Below are 22,506 nucleotides of genomic sequence, written 5' to 3'. Positions count from 1 at the left end.
TTATATCTGTATAACTGTAAAAACAAATACATTACACTCTCCTTCCCACTAATACCATTTGGACACTCTGCTTATCGCATCCTGGGGAAGGAGCCCATCGCTTCCCGATCGTCGGGTGAGTTTCAGTGTGCACGTCGGGGTGGAAGATGAACATTAGATTGAGAGGTTTGTGTTTCTGTACTATTATGGCCACAGGAATCTCAAATGTTCATCCCCTGCAACATCCGCTTTGACTTTCACACAACATGCCGTTATAATCCGGGCCTTTCGTGAGTTTTGCAGCAGCTGCATCTGGTCTGAGCTTCAAGTCATTTAGTCAATGTTATCTTGATAATCTTAGAGAAAAAAACCTCTGCATTGAATGGAAGTTGGGCTAGAATGGAAAGTCCTATGATTCCAAACTGCCGTGTTCAGGTCAGAACACGTATGATCTCGAAACCACTGTAGAGTGGATGTAGGTACTATATTACTATAGAGTCAGTGGCTACAAAATGGTCTTTTAATAACACCCGAACTAGAGCATCAAATACTAATGAAAATTCCACATCGACTCAGATAGACAGCATGAGGAAACATTGATTTAAATGTTCTACCTCGTGCTATAATGACACTATGGGAGGAATAGCGCTAGATGAAGTATCGCATGAGAAAGACCTAGGAGTCTACGTGGACTCCTCACTTTCTCCATCCAAACAATGTGGGGAAGCAATAAAAAAGGCAAACACAATGCTGGGGTATATTGTCAAAAGTGTAGAATTGAGAACAAGGGCAGTGATGTTCAGACTGTACAATGCACTAGTTAGAGCTCATCTGGATACTGTGGACAGTTCTGGGCTCCACACTTCAAGAAAGATATCGCTGCTCTAGAGGCAGTTCAGAGGAGAGCAACCAGACTTATTCCAGGTCTGAAGGGAATGTCCTACTGAGAGACTGAGGACCTGAACCTTCTCACCCTGGAACAGAGGAGACTACGTGGGGACTTGATTCAAGTCTTCAAAATCATGAAAGGCATCGACCACATCAAACCAGAGGAGCTTTTCCAGATCAGCAGGGACACAAGCACCCGGGGACACAAATGGAAATTGGGCTTCAAGGCATTCAAGACAGAAAACAGGAGACACTTCTTCACACAGAGAGGCGTCACAATCTGAACAAACTCCCAGCGATGTGGCTGAAGAGACAATGTGGGAACATTCAAAAACAGACTGGAAAGGATCCTTGGATCACTGAGTTATTAATGGACACCAAACGAGCATGACTGGACACTATGTATGTAGCTTGCTGGTCAGAGCTCCGCTTGGCATTCGAACCCTCCTCCCCACACTGCAGTGAGAAACCACAAGCTCAGGTACACAGAGAATAAAGATACATCTATAAACATTGCTAACCACAGACCACAAGTAAAGAAATGATGGACAGGTGAGATCCCTTTAAGTTCTGTTCACTTTTATTATGATTTTTACCCCCAAAAATCGATCCTTGTTTAGCATTTAGAAATGAGTCTTATTTACCGAGTTTATACGATCATTGAGCCCCCGAGTCCAGTTTCAAACTTCCCACCAGAGTGACTGACAATATAGGAATTCAAGCCCAAAGTACACACCAATGAACTGCCCCCCCGGTGCATTTCACCAGCCTCAGGGGTCGCTTACAGAGGTGGTCTGTGGACCTGGCCGAGGGGAGGACCGAGGCTCCAACATCCCCACAGCTGGAGCGACAGGGTCTCACAGACAGGGGGTTCGAGTTCATGGGAGACCAGTCTGGCGTTCCCAAACAGCAGCAAGAATGAAAAAGGCATTTGGAGAAGTTCCTCATCTCGTGAACGGCAGAACAGATTCAGGAATGACTAATGTAAAGGTAGGAGCTTCAACACAATTTTAAAACATGGACACAGACAGGCTGACTGGCAGACGCAGACGCGCACACACACACACATGCTGACTTCCTTCCCAAGAGCTGCAGAGAGGCTGCAGTCCACAACACAGCATGGAAGAGGTTTCCATGTCCAAGCATGTCCTCCCCCATCATCCCAGCCCGTCCCCCTGCTCTCTCATCACGGCTGCTCCAGGCAGGCCTCGGTGACCCCCTGGGCGGACAGCTCCGACAGCACGTTGTCCAGGTAGTTGGGGTCAGGGTAGCCGTGGCCGGACACATTGGACATCATCTCCGTCTTGTGGTGGATCTCGTTCCACACCACCGTGTCGGGCTCCCCTGTGGTGCTGGACGTCCCCACGGTGAAGATGAGCCGGCGGGTCCAGGCCACCTTCAGCAGCTCCAGCACCTGGGACGGGAAACAGGGGAGAGACAGCCGAGATCTGAGCTGAGGCTTCCAGGATTTTGTGGAACATTCAAAAACAGACTGGATAGGATCCTTGGATCAGTTATTTATTAATGGACACCAAACGAGCACGATGGGTCAAATGGCCTTTTCTTGACTGGACACTCTCGTGTTCTTAAGGTGTTTAATTACCATTCATTTTGAAACACTCGACTGTTGAGAGGAAAAGAATAACCTGAGCGCTAACAGAAAGATAAATCTTTGGTGGATAGATTTCTGGTGAAGAAACTCCTATAAACTCCTAACTCCTATAAATCACTTTTCAACACACAATGGCCAACTGCAGGTCTGAATTGAAGCATCTTTGTGTAAAAGGAAAACGACAGTAGAGAGAGTGGTGTTAATGCGTCTGTGTGTTGGTTTTGACAAGATGTCCTTGACTGAACAGCAGTGTCCCCCCCAGCGTCCCGGCACCTACCTTCCTGCCTTTGTCGCTGTCGGGGAGGAAGCAGAGGCGGGGGAAGCCTCGACAGCTGTACGGCTGGCCTGGGTTCGGGTGCTCTGGCCCCTGAAACGAAGCAGAAACAGAGGCCTACTGTCCATGTGCACAGGCCACCCCGCTGCTGTGACAGCGAGCAGCACGTCCTGCCTGCTGAGCCACTTCACTGCTTCACACTGCGCTGCATCCGATCTTTCTGGACTATTCCATGAATTCAGTAACTTAAAATATTAAAGAATTGCTTTCATGTAAATATCCCAGAGGAAGCGCTCCTGTCCTTCAGGGTAATGACCGAATGATAACTCCTACCTCTGACACGATTGGCCTGATGGACTGAACATAGTCGGCCTCCAGAGTCTGGTTCTTGGTTTGTATGAATCCTATCTAACAAACAGACTGTAGATAAACAGACACAAACACTCCTATCTCTCTCTCTGAGGTTGAGTGGTAATCGATGCCCATGGGTGGCCCGCACTGCGGATTCATAGTGATGTGCAAGTGTGAACTGTACCTGTATGCCCGGGGGGATGCTGTAGATGATCTGTATGGTCCCACAGTCAGAATGGCCTGGCAGGGACTGGGGAATCCTATAGATCTCCATTTTGCCTTTGGGCTGCGTTCCCGTTTTCTCCCCGTAGATGGTCTTGCAGGACGGGCACTGCAGACTGCCGTCCTGTGGCCAGGAGTAGATCAGAGAGAGCACGGCACGGTCACGTGTGAAGCGGCACTGACAGCGTGTGGCATGTGAGAGAGGGTTCCAGTGTGGTCTCATAGCAGGAACAACGTTCATTAACACAGAAGCTCATTTGGATGAAGGAGGTTTATTCAAGGCGTTAATTAGACCCCAGAGGTGCGGCTGTGGATACTAATGAGTCCCTCTCTCTATAACCCACACAGGCAGCCTCCACACTGGCAGCGGACTATAGTCACCCCGGCTCGACAATCAGCATAAAGCAAGTCATCCCTTTAAACCCAAAAGCCCAGGTGAGCAAATGAAGCCTCTGGTTCTGTAAAGCAGCAGCTGTACCTTGGTGCCGGTGTTGTACATGGCCAGCATGCAGAGCAGGTGCAGGCAGTGCCCACACCGGGTGAACTTCCCCACAGCGCCGGGGGACAGGGACTGGCCGTCGCTCGCACCGTCGTAGCCCGAAGCCGCACTTAGCCGCTCCATACAGATGATGCAGTCCTGCGTACCAAAGAGAACGGGGTTAAGCACCGAAACTCGGACTTCACCAGGAGCAGCGGGGCCGAGTGGAACTGGGACAAGATTATCAAACAAACCTCACTTTTAATCTCGAGAGCCTCTTGGCCGAAATACACTCGCCTGGTTCAAAGTCAAGAAACTGAGGCTCTGGGGATAGAACGGTTATTCTCTCCAATCCCTGAATTACTCCCATATTGAACTAATCACCATCTCTCTTAAGATTCCTTCAGTCCTGCTCACACCTTCCAGTAGGTGTCAGTGAAGGAAATTATAACCCCAGACGAGTATTGAGTGCCACTGAGGTCTCCTGGATAGGATCCTTGGATCACTCGGTTACTAATGGACACCAAATGAGCACGATGGGGCGAATGGCCTCCTCTCGATTGGACTCTTATGTTCCTCTCTACAATCTGTTCCCTCCTCTCTCTCCATTTCTTTTTGCAAGGACTGCTGGAAAAGATGCTGACGGAGGAGTTTGGAGCTCGACTGCGATGCCCTGATTTCGCAGCCCAATCTCTCGGGCGCGCTCCTATATTTAGTCGCAGTGTGCAGAGGGTGAGGGGATCTCAGAATATGTGAACTGTAAATGTGTTGTTTTCTATTTTTACAGCAGTGATGCGAAACAGCAGCAGCAGCTGTCAGCAGTTATAAAACTGAAACTCTTGCTCTGACAATATTGATTCAGAGAGAAACAGTGCAAGTGTGCAGTGAGTAAGACCCTGAGAGAGAGTGCTCAGTGTCATGGAAAAGCAGACCCCTGTCCCCTCTCACCTCTTCAGGGGGCTGCTCTACATCCTCCATGTATCTCCTGACAGCCTCTTCCGCAGTCTGCACTGAAGCTGTAGAGACAGACACTAGGTTAGCAAACGAACACGCACACAGACACACACAACACCTCAAGGGACTCTAAAACTAACCATCTCGGTGACACATCTAACACAGTGATGTTTCTTCTGAGGTCAGTGAGGCCCTACGTGCTTGACAGACGAGCACAGCCCACAGTGACCTGCTCACGAACACATAGCGCTACATAAGAGCAGGAAACGCAGAGCAGAGCAGAGCAGAGCTACGCACTCGGACCACACAGGCTGGCATGCCCTGTACAGTTTCCCCCAACCTGACCTTCAACGAAACGCAAGTCTCAGATTTAAACTGAGTACCAGCAGCACAATCTCACAGGGATCTGTGGTGCTCTGCGGCCCACAGGCGTGCAAACAGTGGCTCACGTACAAGACTTAAACTAGGCCACTGTCAACAGGATGGAGCAATAAACAGCCAGAGCACATGCTTATGAAAGCTTATGAAAGGCAGCCAACGCGTGTTCTGACAGTAGAAGAATGAGAAAGGGATGGAAAGACTGTACTGGCGAGATGTGGGTTAAAGCGAATGAAACTCTTGGCTGCGTGTTCAATGTGCTTGCCTGAACACGCCACAGCAAACACATGGACATGCTTCAACGGGATCAAAAGCAAAGACACGCCTTCACGTCTATTTAAGATGAAGCGGAGGTACAAAATCTAAATTAAACTGTATTGTATATTCCTAGGCTTCGATGCTGTTGTCCTGTTTGGAGTTAGAGAGGGTCGTCTTGCAGGGTCTAGAAGGTGAAAAGTATTAATCTTGCATGTATACAAATGGTCTGAACTCAAGCATGCATCTCCAGTGTAATACACCTGCAGTTTTTCACGAGAATTAAAATCTCATTTCCTCGGCCTCGAGTTCTAGGTTGGCGTTTCTGACGTGTATTTATCATGGAAGGACAAAGAAAGTGTGTCCGGGAATATCATGGGCTGAAAGCGTTAGCGGGTCAGTTTGAGTCGTCTGGGAAAGCAGAGAGAGCCGAGTGTGAGCGGAGCAAGGAGACTACCTGTCCTGGGCTGTTTCTTTGCCTTCCTAAAGGTGCCGTGCGTTTTGGCGGCTCTGGGGGCGGGAGGCTGTGTCTGCGCAGCGCTCGTCAGGCGAACTCGGAGTCCGGCTGCTGACATCAACATGGAGGCCATGCCTGCAGCGGGCAGCACCGGGGAAACATGCGGGACAGGAGGCGAGAGGGGTGGGGAGAGGACAACAGTCAGTAAACCGGGGCGAGTCACAGCCGAGCGGGACGAGGAGATGACAAAGCCAGCAGCAAGACTCTTTCCCTGCAGCCTGGCTCCCGGGTGGGCATGAGGGCCAGAAGAAACCGGCCGGGGGAAGGGGCTGCTCTTTCATTACAGTCTCTCATACTTCCTGAATAGGGAACTCCAAATAGTTCATGGATAGAACATAAAACATACATACATGTATATATAATTATTGTTTGTATTTGTTTCTTCTCCTGAGCTTGGCCACATTCTCAGTTTTTCACCGTGACCAAAACACGGGACAGGCTACTGCAAGATATTTTAGGGTACATAACAGCCTTTATCACTTATAAATGAGCTACTATCATCTCAGAACAGCAAGGCCACACAGCCTCCTCCTGCCACTTCCTGTAACCTTTCTGTTGTGCTCTAATGAAGAGAAAGAGACACTGAAACGCTCAGGTTTTGCTTTAGCATTTGGTGGCCAGGTTGTTGTGACTGAATCTGGGAGTTTGAATGTTTTGGCTGTGATTCTGATTAAACCGCTTTGCTTTCCCCTGTAAAGCACTTTCAGGTGTGTGTATGAAAGGTGATAAAACATAAAAACTATGGATTAATGGCAGTAAACACAGGAAGTCTCCCCCTTCGCTGTGCGGGATGTCAGTGTGGCGTATGTTTGAGAAGGAGCTGCTGTGCGCCGAGGGTCTGCTCTGGCTCTGACACCCCCCTCCCCCCGAGCGGCTCACAGCACAGCCCAACGGTCTGCAAACATTTTCACCACAAGAGGAATGCAGGCAAATCAGCACCTCAAACATGCAAGTTCAACAAAGATTACAAAGATTAGAAACACAGTTGCAACACAGTGCAGCCACACCCACCTGTCATAATGCCCCTCTCACAAACATCACAAACTCCAAGAAGGAACCCCCCAAATACCAGACCAGCACCAACACCAACACCCAGACTGTGCAGGGATTAGTCTCGTCTTTCACAGCTGTGGCACACAAGCACGGGCGTCACACATGGAGCTCACACCTCTGCACACAACAGCGGACTGCACAGCGAATGACATCCGCATTGCTCACATGCTGTACTATCTAACCTCGTTTCCGACTGTCAGCCCATTCCTTCCTTCCTGCCCAGCTATCTGCTTAAACCACCAGAGAGAGAAGCACGTCAGCCTCCAGAGACACTGGAAACAAAACATCTACACCACTGCCCAGGACTGGCCTCCTGTCCACGACAACACTATCTGACAGCCATGACTGAATGTTGGCCGATTGTGGCTTTTACACAGAGCTGGTCACAGTGAATGCTTTTTTGGTTTCTATTTTTGGCTGTAAGCAATGAATGAAATGTTAACTGATTTTGCTGACAAACTAAGATGAAGAGCAGATACTGATAAACAAAACACTTATTATAATCCTTAAACAGCTGGTGGGGTTTATGAGTGTAAGTACGCTCTTTTAGAAATCCCTTCAATAGAAGGACTCTGAATTCTGGGGAGTCCAGTCATTGTTCTACATAATTTGTATTACAGGAGCTGCTTTTAGACGACATGAAATGGGCCACTCGTTTCAAATCTCATTTGTAAAGAAACCCCACGGCTCAGGGCTTTTCCAGCACTTCGATACCGTGCTCTCTCCGTGGTCCTTGTGCTGATTTGAATTCTAAGCCTTCCTGTACTGCCCCATCTTTACATACAAGATAGATATACACATCTTCTGCCAAAGACCTTCCCCTACATTTTCACTTTAATCTCACACACAGTGATGATGTCTCGTTCTGCACATTAGAAAACGCTTTGCCACTGATCTCTTTGCTAAATGTGTTAAATGAATCCTGGCCAAGCCTCTATAACCGCCACTGAAGATGTCAACTTACCTGCCAGCGCTGAGCCGATGCTGCCGGGTCCGTTCAGCTGCACTGGGACTGAAGGGATGCTGAAACAACAGCAATGGGATTTTGAGAAAATAGGACTGGAAAATGTCCCCTACCAGGTGTGAACAATGCATGAAGCACAATGACGTAATTGTATTAATTTAAAATTATTATTTTTAAGTCAATGAATGAGGCTGACAATCCTTGATGCTGGACTCAAAGTGCTATAAACTCATTCTCTGCACAAACACAGAGCGGGTCCTCATGAGACTTCAGAGGCAACGAGCATCAGTCCGAGAGAGACACCATGGTGAGGCAGGAAGCCCTAAAGCCCCCGGAGAGAGGCCTGCGCACACGCATGTGGTTAAAGTCCCGTGTGGCTGCTGTGGGCGTCAGCCCTGACACGGTTTCCAGGTAAACAGAAGCGATCGTTAAAACAAGGCATCAGCCGTCTCCCATAACAGCAGCACAAACAACACAAACCCGTGCTTATTGTTGTACTGCACAAAAACAAGACAACACAACCCACATTCCTCAAATTCAAACCATTTATTACAAATTGCGAAACAGGACTTCACAGCCCAATGCCTCACAGTTCACCTGCATCGATATGGGAGCTGTTACTTCTGGATTTCAGGCTCACATGTCGTTTCTTTCAAACTATCATTACGCCAAAAAACAGGACAAAATCCTACAGCAAAACTACGACAAAATAAATACATTCCTTTACAATCCAATTGTGTTTATGGTTTCAGAGTACAATTATACAGCAAACCTGAAGTCTTTTAAATAAATGTTTTACTGTTCAGCACAGCCACAGGCCTGGCTTTTCGGGGGACTGCCGATGGCTGAGCCGTGCTCTGCTGGACCTGGTACACGAGCCACGCGGGGTCAAGGGTCAGCCACAGCCGAGAACAATAGGACCTTAAATCACTCCTTCCTCTCCGGCTCAAAACAATGGCTGTGGCGTTAGTACGCCTCTCTCCTCCCCGTTTCCTGCCATTATCAGCCACTACACTGGAGACGTCCCCTAGGGTCAGGGCTGCGTGTGTTACACTGCACTACCACACACTCTCACAGCCCCGACTGTCAGACTTGTCAACGGTTCACACTCGCTCCCGAAATCTCTCCAAAACATAGGAGCTGCGTGAAGGTGATCTGCATCACCACCTGCTCCTAGCTCTGGATATTCATGGCTATGATCCAGGCTGTGCTGTCTCTGGAGGGAGAGATCGAGTCATCAGGACAGAAGAACAACACGACACAGCAAGGCTTTGTTACTTTAACCTACACACTACTAAATACATACTAAGATAAAGCAGAAGTAGAGATTAGCCAATATCTGTACATTATTTAATATAATGCAATCAATTAAATGCATAATTTAAGATAAATTTGAGAGGAAGATATTTTTCCAGTAAGCCAATACGCTTATGACAGCGCCAGCTGTCAGTGAAGTGATCGAACCACAAGACAACACATCCTGTTCTGCACAAACAGATTTTATTGGTCAAAGGACAGGAAACCGTGGGCTGTGAGTGGCCAATTTGAACACAATGCAGACAAACTGTCCGACAGTTGACAAAATGGAAACCAAACTACATGCCTTGAATGGAAATGGATTAATTATTTTAGAGATGGAGATAATTAGGCTACAATAACACCATACAATTTCCATTTCAGTCACGGACTTGCTTTTGAAAATTCTCACCATTCAGAGTCTCTACTCTGTTTAACAAATATCATTATTGTGTGTTTCACGCGCTGTGTTCAAAGGACGGACACTGAGGGCAGCACGGGGGGGTCTTACCTCAGGCCATTGGAGGTGCTGGGCTGGGAGGCTGCTGCAGCAGACGGGCCTCCAGAAGCAGCAGGGCTCCAGGGGCCGCCCCAGGCCGGATTGCCCACCGAGAGGGGCCGTCTGGGGTAGGGCGAGTAGGCTGGCATAGGATTGGCAGCAGACGCCCTGCCGGGGCCCTGCAGGCTCGGGCGGCTCATCTGAGCCACAGAGAAGGAGTGTCGCGAGCGGCTGGGCATCGGGCCGCTGCTGCTGTTGGCCAGGCACTGATGGCAGGAGCAGGCCGGGCCCGAGTGGATCACAGAGCCAGCAGACAGGGGCGCCAGAGGGTAGGGCTGGCTCACCTGCCTGCGCACTTGGCGCCTGAAGCCAGTGGCCTTGTTGACCTGGGCTAGGGTGGCCAGATCCACCATGTAGTTATAACCATGCTGGCCCAGGTCCACAGAGGGCTGGCGTGCCTGGTAGCTGTGCTCCAGCAGGACGACGGTGCGTGTCTCGTAGGGCGTCCAGCTGCCCTCGTCGTTGGCCCACTCCCACGTCACTCCGCTGCCCAAGGCCCCAGACTGGGGCAACAGGCTGCGCCGCACCGAGCGCATCTTTCCTGTTTGAGAGACAAGAACATCACAGGTGACAGGGATTTGCATTTTAACACAAATACAATTATCTGGGGGGAGAATAGGCCTGTGCAAGAAGCTGCGAGATCTTCTCGTCTTCTCGATCTTGAGTATCATCATGTATCCCACACATCACTCCTCACAGCAAACCCACCCACCTGCTCCTTCCCCCAGATGACCCGAGCAGACATCCCCCACTGCCACACAGCGACACGCACATTAACTCGTGTTCGTTGGGTCAAAGGGGCTGCTCTGTAGGTTGTGAACAATGTGCTGGAGTCCGTGAGCCGCCTGTGGTTGTAGAACAGGCTTTGTTCAGCAGATTTACAGCCTCTGAAACGCTGTTGATGCCACAAAAAGTGTAATTCCTTTCCTGCTGTAATCTGATGTGTGGTTAATAAAGCTTGCGTTTCCTGCCATTTCTCTCCAGTTTCCTGTCATTTGGTGCACTGGCAGCTGGCAGCACAGCCTCTTGTGTGCCAACAGGGACCTTCCTGACAAAGGAGGGCCGGTACAGCGCAGAACGTACTGCTGCTCTTCAACTTCAAGCCTTCATATGTTTGTGCAGACTAACTCTGCCTCCTCTCCACTCCACTTCCTCCAGAGCCGCTCCTTCTCATCCCTGGACCCTAAGTGGTGGAACGACCTTCTCACTGAAGTCCCTGACCTCCTTCTGGTGCTTACTCAAGACATCTCTTCAGACAGTACTTGTAATTTAGCCATCTATTCTCCTGTAAGATTGCACTTATACAGTGTTTTATCATACTACTCGCCTTGCGTTACTAGTACTTGTATTGTTATTTTGATCTCCCCTGTGCTCCCCTCCCCTGGCCCATGACTGTGACCTAACATCTTGTCTGCACTCATCAGCTTTTACAATCCAGGATGCAAGACCTTATCTATTGTTCACTGTATATCTCATATACACTTGTGTAAGTTGGAATTTGTAAAATGTTTTATGCCTTGAACTGCACTGTATTACTGTATTAAGTCACTCTGGACAAGGGCGTCTGTTAATAAATAAATAATAATCTGGTTGTCATCTGATCTCCTACTATTTAAAAATGGTCAGGATTTCTCAGCTGCCGTTTTGCATGCAAAGTGAGACCTTGCTCTTTGAAAAACCCATTAATGGACACGGAAAATAAAGAATTGTAACAAGATCAGAATTACACGAATTGAACATGATTATGGTTTAAATGTGGATCTAAAACTTCACCAAAGGGATCTATCTAACACAAACAAATGTTCATTTAAAATGTAAGTGCAGTCATCTTGTCAGGCTCTGCTGTTTCTTTGTCGATGCTGCTTTACTATAAGTGTTGCTGCTCGAGTTCAATGACAGTGAAGTGCATCAGTATCTCACACGGACTTCATGTGTGCCGCCATGTTGCTGAATTAGAAAATAACTAAATCGAGCAATTCAAGGTTTTCTAACGTCAGCTGCTCCCCTGTCTGTTTACACTGAAAAGTCACTTTCATCAAACCCACCAGGGCTGTCTGTCTCCAGCGGAGCGTCCGGGACACCGAGACAGCGGGTCGTGAGCGGGTCGTGGTCCGGACGTGTGAACCGCCCCGGCAGAAACACCTCCTCCTCCCCCCCGGGCAGAACCCCCCCTCCCGGGGCAGACACTCACCCGTGTCCTGGCGGAACTGCTTGAGACTGGGGATGTCGATGATGTAGGAGGCCAGGCTGGCGTCGGCTTGTCCCAGAGGGATGCTGCTGCTCGCCGGCCCCCCGCTCCTCGTCCCCCGCAGCTGCAGGAGGCACTGCTCGATGTAGCCGCTCACTTGGCCGCTGTACGGCCGCCAGCAGCCCGAGTCATCCTGCCACTCCCACACCACCACCGTGGGCTGCCCCGGACCCGCTGCCCCCCGGGCGGAAGACACGGGTCCCGGGGTGGGTCCTGGGCCGCTGCCTCCCGGAGCGGCAGGCGCAGCCATCATTTCCCGAGCTCCGGGCCCGATACACCCCGTCTCCACCGCGCTGAGCCCTCGGCTAAGCGCTCCCAGCAGGCGGGCACTGGCACCGAACCGACCCGACCCGACCCGACCGAACCCACGGAGCTACAGACAGGCGCCGCTCGGCGCATCGTCCAGGGGCTCGGCGGGAGGCGGAGAGGCGAGAGATGGGCAGTGGAAAAGCATAACTACCGCGCTGTAGAAAAGATCCCGGTCCCAGATGCCCCCCTGATCCCTCCGGACCGGACCGGTTCGCTGAGGTACTGTGACCGAGGCCCGGACAGAGTGATCCCTTCAGGAGCGCCTCAGTCCCCCGCGGTCAGGACCCTGAACACCCGCAGAGGCAGCGCGACGCGTCGGGGAAAACTTGGCGAAACAAGTCGAGCAGCAACTCCGAACTTCAGCGCGACGCCTCGGCTCCGGCCGCCAGACGTAAACAGACCCCGCAGGCTGCGCTGCCCAGTCCGCCCGGGAACTGCGGTGCGATCACACTGATCCTCGGCTCTCACTGCCGAACTACCCGCGTCGAGAGACCCTCCGTGCGGCTCCGCGTCCCGGCTCTTCCGCTGTGGGCGCTCGGCTCTGGGGTGCACTGCTCTCCCCGCACTCTCATCGGAAACACCCGAGCGACGCTGCGCAGGGCATTGTGGGAGCTGTAGTTTCAGGCGCGGAAATAAAACGTCGGCGATGTCGTATCTCCTGCTAGTTTGGGAAATATAGCGTCGTGCTAACAGGACTACGGGTCGCTGCTTGTGACATGCCAATGCTCATGGGTTTTATTTTTTATATGTCAATGCCAGTGCTAATCTTGTTCAAAAACGAATTGTGTATGCTTATTATAACATCACTAAAAAATAAAATAAAATGTGTGTAAAATAATTGTATTCATTATGTTTAGGGTAGGATAGAATAATTTTGAAAGTAAAAAAAGAAAGTGTGAATGAAGTACTACATTACAGTTGTTTTGGATTGGCATTGACATATTGGGAGAGAAAGCATTTACATTAATCTTGGGGTGATTTCCACAGCATGATCATGTATTATGTTGTACCACATGTGTTAATGTGCTGTCTGTTTGTTTGTGGCCCCGGTCTCAATGGGTACATTTCCTGGTGAAATAAAAGAGAACGAAGAAGAAATAATAATAATATTCACAGAAGTGCTGTATTATAATACCTGTTTCTCTGTCATTGCAGGTAAAGTAAAACTGAATCTGGCTGTGAAACAAACAGAAGTTAATCCCACTGAACTGAAGCATCACCTTGCAGAACACAGAGCAAGCCTTTCACACAGGATCACAGTCTCATGTTTTCATTTTTATTTTTCCTTGAAGAGTTTATTTAATATTGTGTCTTAATTCTGCAATGGAGCCCCCTACTGGCCACACTGGCCTACGGCACTGTAAAGCCTATGGCCTGCAAACACTACAAGCCCACTCAGGCCTTTACACTGTTAAAGCAGGGACACACGCATCCGGGACACAAATGGAAATTGGGATTCAAGACATTCAAGACAGAAATCAGGAGACACTTCTTCACACAGAGAGGCGTCACAATCTGAACAAACTCCCCAGCGATGTGGCTGAAGAGACAATTTGGGAACATTCAAAAACAGACTGGATAGGATCCTTGATCACTCAGTTATTAATGGACACCAAATGAGCACGATGGGGCGGATGGGCTCCTCTCGATTTTAAACTTTCTTATTTTCTTATGTTCTAAAGCAGGAGTGTTGTTTCTGACCCAATCCACAGCTTGGTGGCCACAGGAAATACTGCAGCACAGTAAACATATACTACAGTAAATAAAACCTGGACAGTGTAGACCACCTTCAATGCCTTCATATCAACGATTCATTAAATTGTTCTGATTTTAAATACTGGATTTGGATACTATAGAAATAAAAAAAATATTATATTTAAGAATTACTGCCTGAAGGACATACAAGCTGCTTTATCACATCTAGACACTCCGGCTCTGTCCATGCTCACCGATGGAACTAAATACAGGTGCAACAGGTTTCTCGAAGGAGGATTTTTTTCAGATTTATCATATATGCCCAGTTACGGAATCTCAAACATATAATTTAAACACCAAACCTCAGAGCTTTTGATCAATTTGAGGTATTCAAATTTGGCAGCTCATAGCCTTTAGGAAAATACATAAAATGTCTAAACTGCTGCCAAATGAATGACTGCCGATTGTTCCAAACAAAGACTGTCTTGTTTGCGTTGACGGCTGTGACCTCAGAGCTGCGATTCAGCTGCCAGGAATATTTATCGCTGCGTTGTTTCATTCTGCATTCCTGTATGAAATGAAACTGGAAATCTCCCAGATCACAACAAACCTACACACATCATCTACAATGCAAATATCATTTCAATATTGCTTTAGAGCCATCACAGGTGAACAAAGTCCACATCAATCCCCCGTCGCACCATTATTACTCTCTGAAGAGACACGTCTGACACGGCAACACTACAACAACACAATCATCCCAACGACGACAAACCACCAGACCATTCTATAGGAAACAGGACTGTGTTTATTAAATGTACTGTACAGAAATGACATACGGAACATGGGAATGTGTACAAACTCAGTTTCTCTGTACAAGTGTTCATAGCTGCTTCATAAAAATACACAGGCGTCTGTGTGAACGAATGTACAGAAAGAACGAGGATGGAAGTTTCATACATCTTTAAATAAATAAATACTGTTTCTGAATGCTAATGCTGCACTATCACCTAAAGACAAGATATAACATGTTATAGTAGCATTTCTTACATCAGCAGTAAACAAAACAACAGAACATTATGATTACATTCATAGAAGTAACATGAGACAGAAGTACACATGCAGGTGTGTCAGATACGACACACAGGAGGGGAATGTCCAGGAAGTCACGCAACATTGTGACCCCCTCCTTCAACACAATCTCCTGCTTCAGTAAGAAGAGGGCCGCACTAGAGGTGTGCCAATCCAGCCCCAGGGTCCGGCCCCGTGTGGCAGGAGCAGCTCAGGCGACGCGGCGCCACAGTCCACTGAGCACAGACTGTTCTGAGGGCAACCGGGCTCGGGGGTCAGGCCGTTTAAATCCCACTCCCCTCTGACATCGGGGTCATGATACTAATGAGCAGCTTGTTTACCACAATCCCAAAATTAAAAGACACCGAAAACAGTTCAGTTCACAGACAGAAATAACCAGACATAGTGAAGCAGAGCTGTGTGTGAAAGGAACACAGAAAGTGTGTACCCGTGCCTAAAAGCGTAACCACATCACTGTGATGCCCACAGACAGCCAGCTGCCCGAGTCCGTCTCCGTCTCTGTGTCCGGCTGTGTCGCTGCACAGCGCGCACTGCGAGAGAGCGTCGCCAGAGTGTCGTAAGACTGGGTCTGGGGTTTTATATAATCGGCCTGTGTGTAGAAAACACAAACATGCCTTCAGTAAAACTACAATTCTAGTTTGTAAATCATCCATATATTAATTATTAAAAAAACCTGCTGACTTCCAGAAACACATTCTCTCCTGATATAGAGTACAGTGTCCACTGATTGAGACAATGCAATAGAATAGTATGGAAAACAAGTTAAAATAATCCTACAGTTTCTTTTGAGCAAGAAGTTACTACTCCAGCTTCTCTGGAGCCCACAACGTAACTCCATATGAGCTACTGTGAACACAGGGACAGCTCCTGCTGTCGGGAGTTTGACATGGCGTCCACTCACGCGTGGAGGAGCAGCGCTGCGGGAGGACAGAGAGCGAGGACACTCACTGTCCCTCAGAGCGGTGCGTCTGCAGCAGGCCCTGCAGCAGGACCACCGGCGTCATTCGGATGCTGTGGTTGGAATAGATGGCAGACAGTTGGGCTTCCTTAGACAGCCTGGGCATCATGCTGCCTGCAGACAGACACACACACACACACGTCAGATCCCAGCCAAGACATGCACTACTGTCTCTACAGTTCCTCAAATCCTCCAATCATACAGGCCGTACAATCGAAATCATAGTGGAAATCCAACTAATCACGTCCACTCACATCTCTCCATTACTGCTTTAAATGTCTAGAAACAAGATTTGAATGGTTAAACTGCAGGCTGCTCTGTCCCTGATAAAACTGAGCATCCCTCCAAAAAGTACTGGTCTAAGAAAGTTCTTCTCAGCTAGAAGGGGAAATGTGCGAATCCCCAAACAGATCAAGGCAGTATGAAAAATAAAGGGAACCGTGTGTTTGTCGATTTGTTGCTCTGGGAAATTGGCAGTACCCACCCAGCACATTGACTCCCACAGGCTTCGTGTTGTACCAGATGTCCGTGGAGGGGTGCAGGATGGGGTGCTGGAACAGTGCGTTGCTAAAGGGGTTCAGTTTGGACAGGTAGAGCTGGAAAGCAGCGACGGGACAGTGGGGGTCTCCGGGCAGGGCGTACATCCGCACCCTGTGGTGGGTCTGGTGCTCCGCATCGGCCCGCTCGTCCTTCACAGCGTACACAAACTCCCTCCCTACACACACCCACACACACAGAGACACATGAGCCGGGAGGGTGTGTGAGACGCATGACAGACACGGCAGATCTGATTCATGATGTATGGATACAGTTTCACAACAGAGGAGGGCTGAGGCACACTAGTCAGGGGGGACTAATAAAAGACACAAGAGAACAAGGCACCCACTTTGACAAACAGGTAGAAAACCACAAAGCTGCAATCCAGCCCCTTGCTTGTTTGTTCAGGAGCACAAGTTGCGCAGTGACTGTCGAGGGTCTCAGGAACCCTGGGGGGTCACTCAGCGATGCATCCCGATCAGCTTTACTCACAATTAGCTCTGCACTGAACAGCAGCTCCACTTCCTTAATATGTTATTACTTCTATTTGCATTAACACTGATGAAATCGGTTTTACATCCCTTAGTTCAAGCAAAGCAATGTGGCTGAAGCGACAATTTGGGAACATTGAAAAACAGACTGGATAGGATCCTTGATCACTTTTATTAATGGACACCAAACGAGCACGATGGGGCGAATGGCCTCCTCTCGTTTGCACACTTTCTTATGTTCTTACGTTCTAAGTGCTCCTACTGATGACAGTGTATTTGAGGAGCCGTCGAAAGCCGCTGCTGGAGGAGAGACGTACCGTACTCGTCGATCCCGAAGCCGAAGGACTCCCTGGTGAACTCGCGCTGGGTGTAACGGCCCCCGCCACCGTGCCGGCCGAAGAAGAACATAATGTCGAACCACACCTTGTTCAGCAGGGTCTGGGGGGAGCTGGGCTTCAGCACGTGGCTCTGGTAGAGCTTCAGCAGGTCCTCCACTGCCATGGGGGCCGTGTGTTTGGTGGAGGCCTTGCCCTCCATCTTCAGGGTGCGGCACACCTCGCGGTAGGTGCGGTTGGAGGCGGGGAACTCCGAGTCGCACAAGATGTTGATGTCGCGGCGCAGCGGGGGGCCGCGCAGGTAGCGGTTGATGCTCTTGCGGATGGCGTTGAGCGAGTTCTTGGTGTACTTGTCCTTCTTGCTGGTCTTGGCGTTGATGTAGAACTGCTGCAGGACCTTGTCCAGCTCCGAGGCGGACATGGCGTCAATGCTGGAGGCCGAGCGCTTGAAGTGGCCCTGGTACCACTTGCGCAGCACCGTCATGCCCCACTTGGTGCTGCACTGCGTGTTCTTGCTGTTGAAGGGCTGGGGGGCATCGGCCCGAGGGCGTCCGAGGGCGAGATCGATCCCGGCGGGCAGCCAGCAGTTGGCTGAGGCTGTGGAAATGAAAAGCACTTGGATGCTTATGGTCTAGAAGGAATAGTCTCAGCCGGACTGAGAGAGGAGGCCCGGACGCACAGTGTAGGTCTCAGTTATTCTGAATTACAATGCACAACAATAAATGTAAATGTTTTTTTTAGCACTTGAGTCAGTAAACTCTGAACGGGTCCTACAGCCCTCTTTCCTGCCTCACCTTCGATGGTCACCTCGACCTCGGGGTCGTCGCTGGCTTCGGACGCGGCCTGTGGAGTCGACCCTGAACCACAGAGAGAGAGAGAGAGAGATGCTTCAACTCACATAGTACCTCGGTTGACTCCTCCATCAACACAACTACACAAGCATGAGCTGGTGGTATAAGGAGCGGTTTTCTACATTGTAAAGGAGATGCAAGCAGCCAGGTTGTCTGTTTACAAGGGTGGATTGTGGGCATGCTGTTCTTCAGTCCGATGGGCTGTCCGGTCCACAGTGTTCACTGCAGGCTCCATCCCTCCCTCCCTCCATCCCTCCCTCCCTCCCTCCGCCCCCTGCCATCCTTACCCGTCACCACCGACTCTCGCTCCTCATCCTCACCGAACTCCTCACCGAGGCAGTTGCCTGCAGGAAGAGCAGAAGCATCACACTGAAGCAGCGCACAGGAGGAGGTGATGCACAAGGTCAGTCAAAACGACCTCTGCAGGTAAATAAAGATGTGCGCAACGGGGCGTACCTATCAGGGGGTAGAGCGTGTATTCAGGATCCACCAACTCCTCCTTCACCGTTACTGTGGTCATTTCCAGATCGTCTGAGGGAACGGAGACAGATAGACAGACCGGCGTCAGGCTGCAGGACCGGTGTCTCAGAGAAATGAGAGGCTACAATAAGCTAATAGACTTGCAAAGCATGCAGCAACTTCAGGAACCCCGCGTCTGAGATGTACGCACCTCTGTCCTCACTGGGCTCTGCCTTCACCTGCACCGCTACGAAGCTGCAAGGAGAAGGAGCGTCGCCGTCAGACTGCATTGAGTGTTTCTCTGCATCGCTCTCTGCCACTAACATCCCCTCTTTTCTCAGAGCGTGCTGAGCAGCCCAAGAAGGGAATCACAGACAGAGTGAGGTGGAGGACGGACAGAAAGTGTCACGAGGGAACGAGATATGTTATACAGGACCAAAAAGTTTAACTCGCAACAAACAAATGTAATATGAGAGAAAAACATTGCATTTGGGAATAAAGAGTCGTGCAAAAACTGTCATATGGGAGCATAAATTAGATATATTATAATATATTATAAATATATATATATATATATATATACACACCGACACTGCGCTCTTGTAGCCAATTGTAACAGTGACAGTGTGTTAATGACGACACATTCGCAGAGTGTAACATACATAACCTACCATTACTACATACTGTCAGTTCACAACTTCTATATAACAGACACAGCACGGACACTAACCATTACCATCATTATTACTACTTATAGTAATATTGAAGAAGCAAGATCGAGATTGTCTGAATGGAAGAAAGAGGAGAATCGAGAAGCAGACTCGGCATGTTCTCACACGCAGACGCACTGAGCACTTGGTGGTAAATCATAACTACCTGTCCGGCGATCCGTTCTCAGCCGCCTTACTGACCTGCTCTCCTGTCAGATGAAGAAAAACAGAAAATAAGCTACTACTCTAATTGTGTTTTATTCAGGTAAAAAAAGACAAGAATATCACCTTACCCATCTTCTTCTTTTGCTCTTTAAAAGGTCTGAAATGACACCGAAATGCTGGTCAATACACTAACTCAATCAGTGCAGAGAAAGAAAAGCATAACGAGGACAGACAGAGGGCTGGTCACCTTTTAACGACAAAGGCTATCTGAGACTTCCTGCCCAGGATGTGTCTGAGCGTCAGGGTATCGTAGCACGCCGGCTCCTTGAAGCAGAGCCCGTCCGGGAGCCCCTTGACTGCCACTGCAGAGGGGTCGCTCTGGATCTGTTCATACGGCACAGGAACCAGACTGGACTTCCCCAGGGCCTTCCCTGAGTAGACAGGACCCACAGTAAGAGCAGGAACCACACATTTCTATCCACTCACATCTTCATCCCCATCTTAGCACAAGAGAAGCTCCATGTTCTCTCGATCAAAACATGGCAGACGCTGTCTGAGGCACAAATGTCTGGGAGACTGACTCTGAAACTAAGATACAGATGGTCTGTTTGAAATAAAGTGACTCTCTGATGTCAAGTCTGGTGTGAAAAGTGCCGAGAGACAAAAGCTTCAGTTTTACCATAACATATACAGAACAGGTCCTCCACCGCCTTCCTCAGGGTCTCTCTGTCCGAACCCTCCTCACGTCCAGGTTTAACACCGCGGCGCTGATGCTTCTGCACTCTGACGTTCTCTTCCTCTGATATACCTGCATGTCAGGATGAGAGAGTGAAGAGGAGCGAGTGAGACACACCAGTAATCTGTCTCTCCACAGCCAGCACACTGACTGCTCTTACAGGCCACTGAAATGGATCTGACTAGACTAAACAAAGCTCAATCAAGAGCTGAGAAGCAGGAACAGAGAATTACAACTCGAGCTACGCTATGAGGAGATACAGTTCTGCAGTGAGAGGAGGGGACTCACAGTAGCTGATGAAGTCCCTCTGGAAGTCCAGCCGGGAGCTGGCGAAGGCCCGGCCGCGCTCTGTCCCCACCACGAACACCTCATTGTTACAGACAGCGACGCAGGCCACCTCTGCCCTGGACTTGGCCAGCTCTTTACACTGCAACGGCACCAGGTACGGTCGTTACAGCGGAGACCCCGGGAGGGCATTGCAGGGCTCTACAGAATAAGCACGTCACCCACTGCTTTCCTAATATAATCTCAGGTTTCTGAGCAGAGGAAGACAACGGGATGGGCCTTCATTCACATTATGACTGCACAGAAAGGGTTTGCATGTTTCTCCTCTGCTTATTTGGAAAGGAACACAGACAGTTCATTTACAGCACAGAACATAAAGTTGGAAAATAGACCTTTCATGAAATAAGTATCTGTCTAGCCAGGAATTGAGCTTGTTTTGTTTTTAATACTAAGAATTAGACAGCAAATGAACCTAAACCTGCGTGTGCTCGACACAGCCGCCATTCTTACCATGGACTCCAGAGCAGACATGAGGAAGGTCACCGCTGCGTGGCTGTCCAAGGCCTCGTCCTCTGGGGCTCCTGCTGCCAAGTCTGCGGCCTGTGCCATGGAACTAGGGTGAGAAGAGAAAGAAATGGGTACACCGCAGCACAAGGACGCAGAGTTAAATAAAGTGCGTAAGAGCAGGAGAGCTGCGCAGCTCAGGAGAACCAGCTGTTGTGCTACAGGTACCATGTGAACAGATGTGACCCGAGTGATCGAATGAAAACCACCAGACGAGCGGATGAGTTCTGGATAACCGGAGCGGTGGGGGACGGTCGCAGCTGCAGCCAGGATGAGCTGCCATATTAATCACGACTGGCACGAACAGAAACCCACAGACTGCAGGTTGGACCCCAGACCAGCCCACCGCTGCAGTGTCACCCTGCCGTCACTGTGCCTCGCTGTGCACAACTCATCTGTTCTCAATGGAGAATGATGGAAACATTACATATTCACATTTTTACAGCAAAAAACAACACATTATATATATATATATATCCTGACCCTAAATATACACGAAGTTGAGAAGTTTGTGTCTGGCACACTACAGGGGGAGATGGGGACAGACCAGTGCTAACTATAGGGTTCGGGCTGGTCCTTCAGGAGACTGAAGTGTCAGTGTTTTCCACACACGGCCCTTTCGTGTGGACCGGCGGCCCGGATGCTCAGAGCTGCTCAGAGCTGCGGCCTCACTGCAGCCGCCAGACACATCCCTTCACCGGCCACAGCGTCCACACAACCGTCGCAGTGAAAGCGCCGGTCCGGCTCCCACGGCCACGCACGGCAGCTGATGCGTCACGCCTGGGTTGGCATGGAGCGGATACTGTCTACTGCAGAAATGGACACTGAAAAGCAACGTCACAGAGTAAAGACACAAAAACAGAGCCGTGCACCTGCCCTGCCCGTCAGCGACAGCCCCGGTGCTGAGCTCGGTACCGCGGCGGATCGGGCTGTCGATGATTCTGTGATTGTCATTTGCATCATCCCCGGAAAGATGAAGTTGTGACGAGTGTGCTGCGGCGCTGATGAGCCGAGGCGAGCACAGACACTGCAGAGCCGCTGCCCGGCTCTTTCACTTACTTTGCGTTGTTTGCGGTGGTCGTGCGGCGCCGGGCTGTGGACGGGACCCGCTTATGCATTTAAACAGCCATTGGCTGTCCGACCTGAAAGAAACGTCTCCGTCGCAGCGCAGACCGAGGGGTCTGTGTCTCCACGCAGCGCCGCCGCCTCCTGCCTGTGACCCGCACGACTCACTGCTGCGGGACGCGGGGTGGCAGGCCGGCCGCGCGTTGCACACTAGGAGTTGTAGTGT

General features: G+C 49.8%; 2 protein-coding genes across 8 annotated transcripts; both read right to left on the bottom strand.

Moving 5' to 3' along the window:
- Positions 1 to 1,425: 1,425 nt before the first annotated feature.
- dtx2 (deltex 2, E3 ubiquitin ligase) lies at positions 1,426 to 12,915 on the bottom strand. Of its 4 annotated transcripts, none has more exons than XM_066696384.1 (10): positions 11,972 to 12,915; positions 9,733 to 10,321; positions 7,926 to 7,984; positions 7,144 to 7,191; positions 5,849 to 5,983; positions 4,753 to 4,820; positions 3,805 to 3,963; positions 3,289 to 3,450; positions 2,757 to 2,846; positions 1,426 to 2,281 (listed from the first exon to the last, which is right to left on the bottom strand). In XM_066696384.1, exons 1-10 carry the CDS (start codon positions 12,279 to 12,281, stop codon positions 2,054 to 2,056), a joined length of 1,848 nt encoding a protein of 615 aa, XP_066552481.1. In that variant the 5' UTR covers positions 12,282 to 12,915; the 3' UTR covers positions 1,426 to 2,053. The 4 variants fall into 4 exon arrangements, with proteins under 4 accessions (XP_066552481.1, XP_066552482.1, XP_066552483.1 ...); XM_066696385.1 differs by having other exon boundaries at positions 7,144 to 7,188; XM_066696386.1 differs by lacking the exon at positions 7,144 to 7,191.
- A 1,917-nt stretch (positions 12,916 to 14,832) lies between these two features.
- On the bottom strand, positions 14,833 to 22,447 carry LOC136718599 (general transcription factor II-I). 4 transcript variants are annotated; one of them, XM_066696383.1, is made up of 15 exons: positions 22,275 to 22,447; positions 21,162 to 21,264; positions 20,655 to 20,793; positions 20,310 to 20,438; positions 19,878 to 20,061; positions 19,759 to 19,787; positions 19,632 to 19,674; positions 18,967 to 19,010; positions 18,753 to 18,827; positions 18,584 to 18,640; positions 18,240 to 18,302; positions 17,428 to 18,042; positions 16,567 to 16,797; positions 16,073 to 16,196; positions 14,833 to 15,713 (listed from the first exon to the last, which is right to left on the bottom strand). In XM_066696383.1, exons 1-15 carry the CDS (start codon positions 22,331 to 22,333, stop codon positions 15,701 to 15,703), a joined length of 1,908 nt encoding a protein of 635 aa, XP_066552480.1. In that variant the 5' UTR covers positions 22,334 to 22,447; the 3' UTR covers positions 14,833 to 15,700. The 4 variants fall into 4 exon arrangements, with proteins under 4 accessions (XP_066552480.1, XP_066552479.1, XP_066552477.1 ...); XM_066696382.1 differs by having other exon boundaries at positions 16,026 to 16,196; positions 21,162 to 22,447; XM_066696380.1 differs by having other exon boundaries at positions 21,162 to 22,447.
- Positions 22,448 to 22,506: the final 59 nt, after the last annotated feature.

The sequence above is a fragment of the Amia ocellicauda genome, chromosome 22 (assembly GCF_036373705.1).
Source record: "Amia ocellicauda isolate fAmiCal2 chromosome 22, fAmiCal2.hap1, whole genome shotgun sequence".
Taxonomy (NCBI): domain Eukaryota; kingdom Metazoa; phylum Chordata; class Actinopteri; order Amiiformes; family Amiidae; genus Amia; species Amia ocellicauda.
The sequence above is the reverse complement of the archived record's forward strand: the minus strand, read 5'-3'. Positions and strand labels throughout refer to the sequence as shown.

Excerpts from the sequence above, each read along its gene's own strand:
- dtx2 (XM_066696384.1), bottom strand. The coding sequence starts at position 12,281 with ATGATGGCTGCGCCTGCCGCTCCGGGAGGCAGCGGCCCAGGACCCACC. Across the intron at positions 2,847-3,288 it reads GCATCCCCCCGGGCATACAG|GGGCCAGAGCACCCGAACCC; the intron begins GTACAGTTCACA and ends GCTTCGTTTCAG. Across the intron at positions 2,282-2,756 it reads ACAGCGACAAAGGCAGGAAG|GTGCTGGAGCTGCTGAAGGT; the intron begins GTAGGTGCCGGG and ends TTCCCGTCCCAG.
- LOC136718599 (XM_066696380.1), bottom strand. The coding sequence starts at position 21,386 with ATGGTACCTGTAGCACAACAGCTGGTTCTCCTGAGCTGCGCAGCTCTC. Across the intron at positions 19,788-19,877 it reads ATAGCCTTTGTCGTTAAAAG|ACCTTTTAAAGAGCAAAAGA; the intron begins GTGACCAGCCCT and ends GTGTCATTTCAG. Across the intron at positions 19,011-19,631 it reads GAGAACGGATCGCCGGACAG|CTTCGTAGCGGTGCAGGTGA; the intron begins GTAGTTATGATT and ends TTCTCCTTGCAG.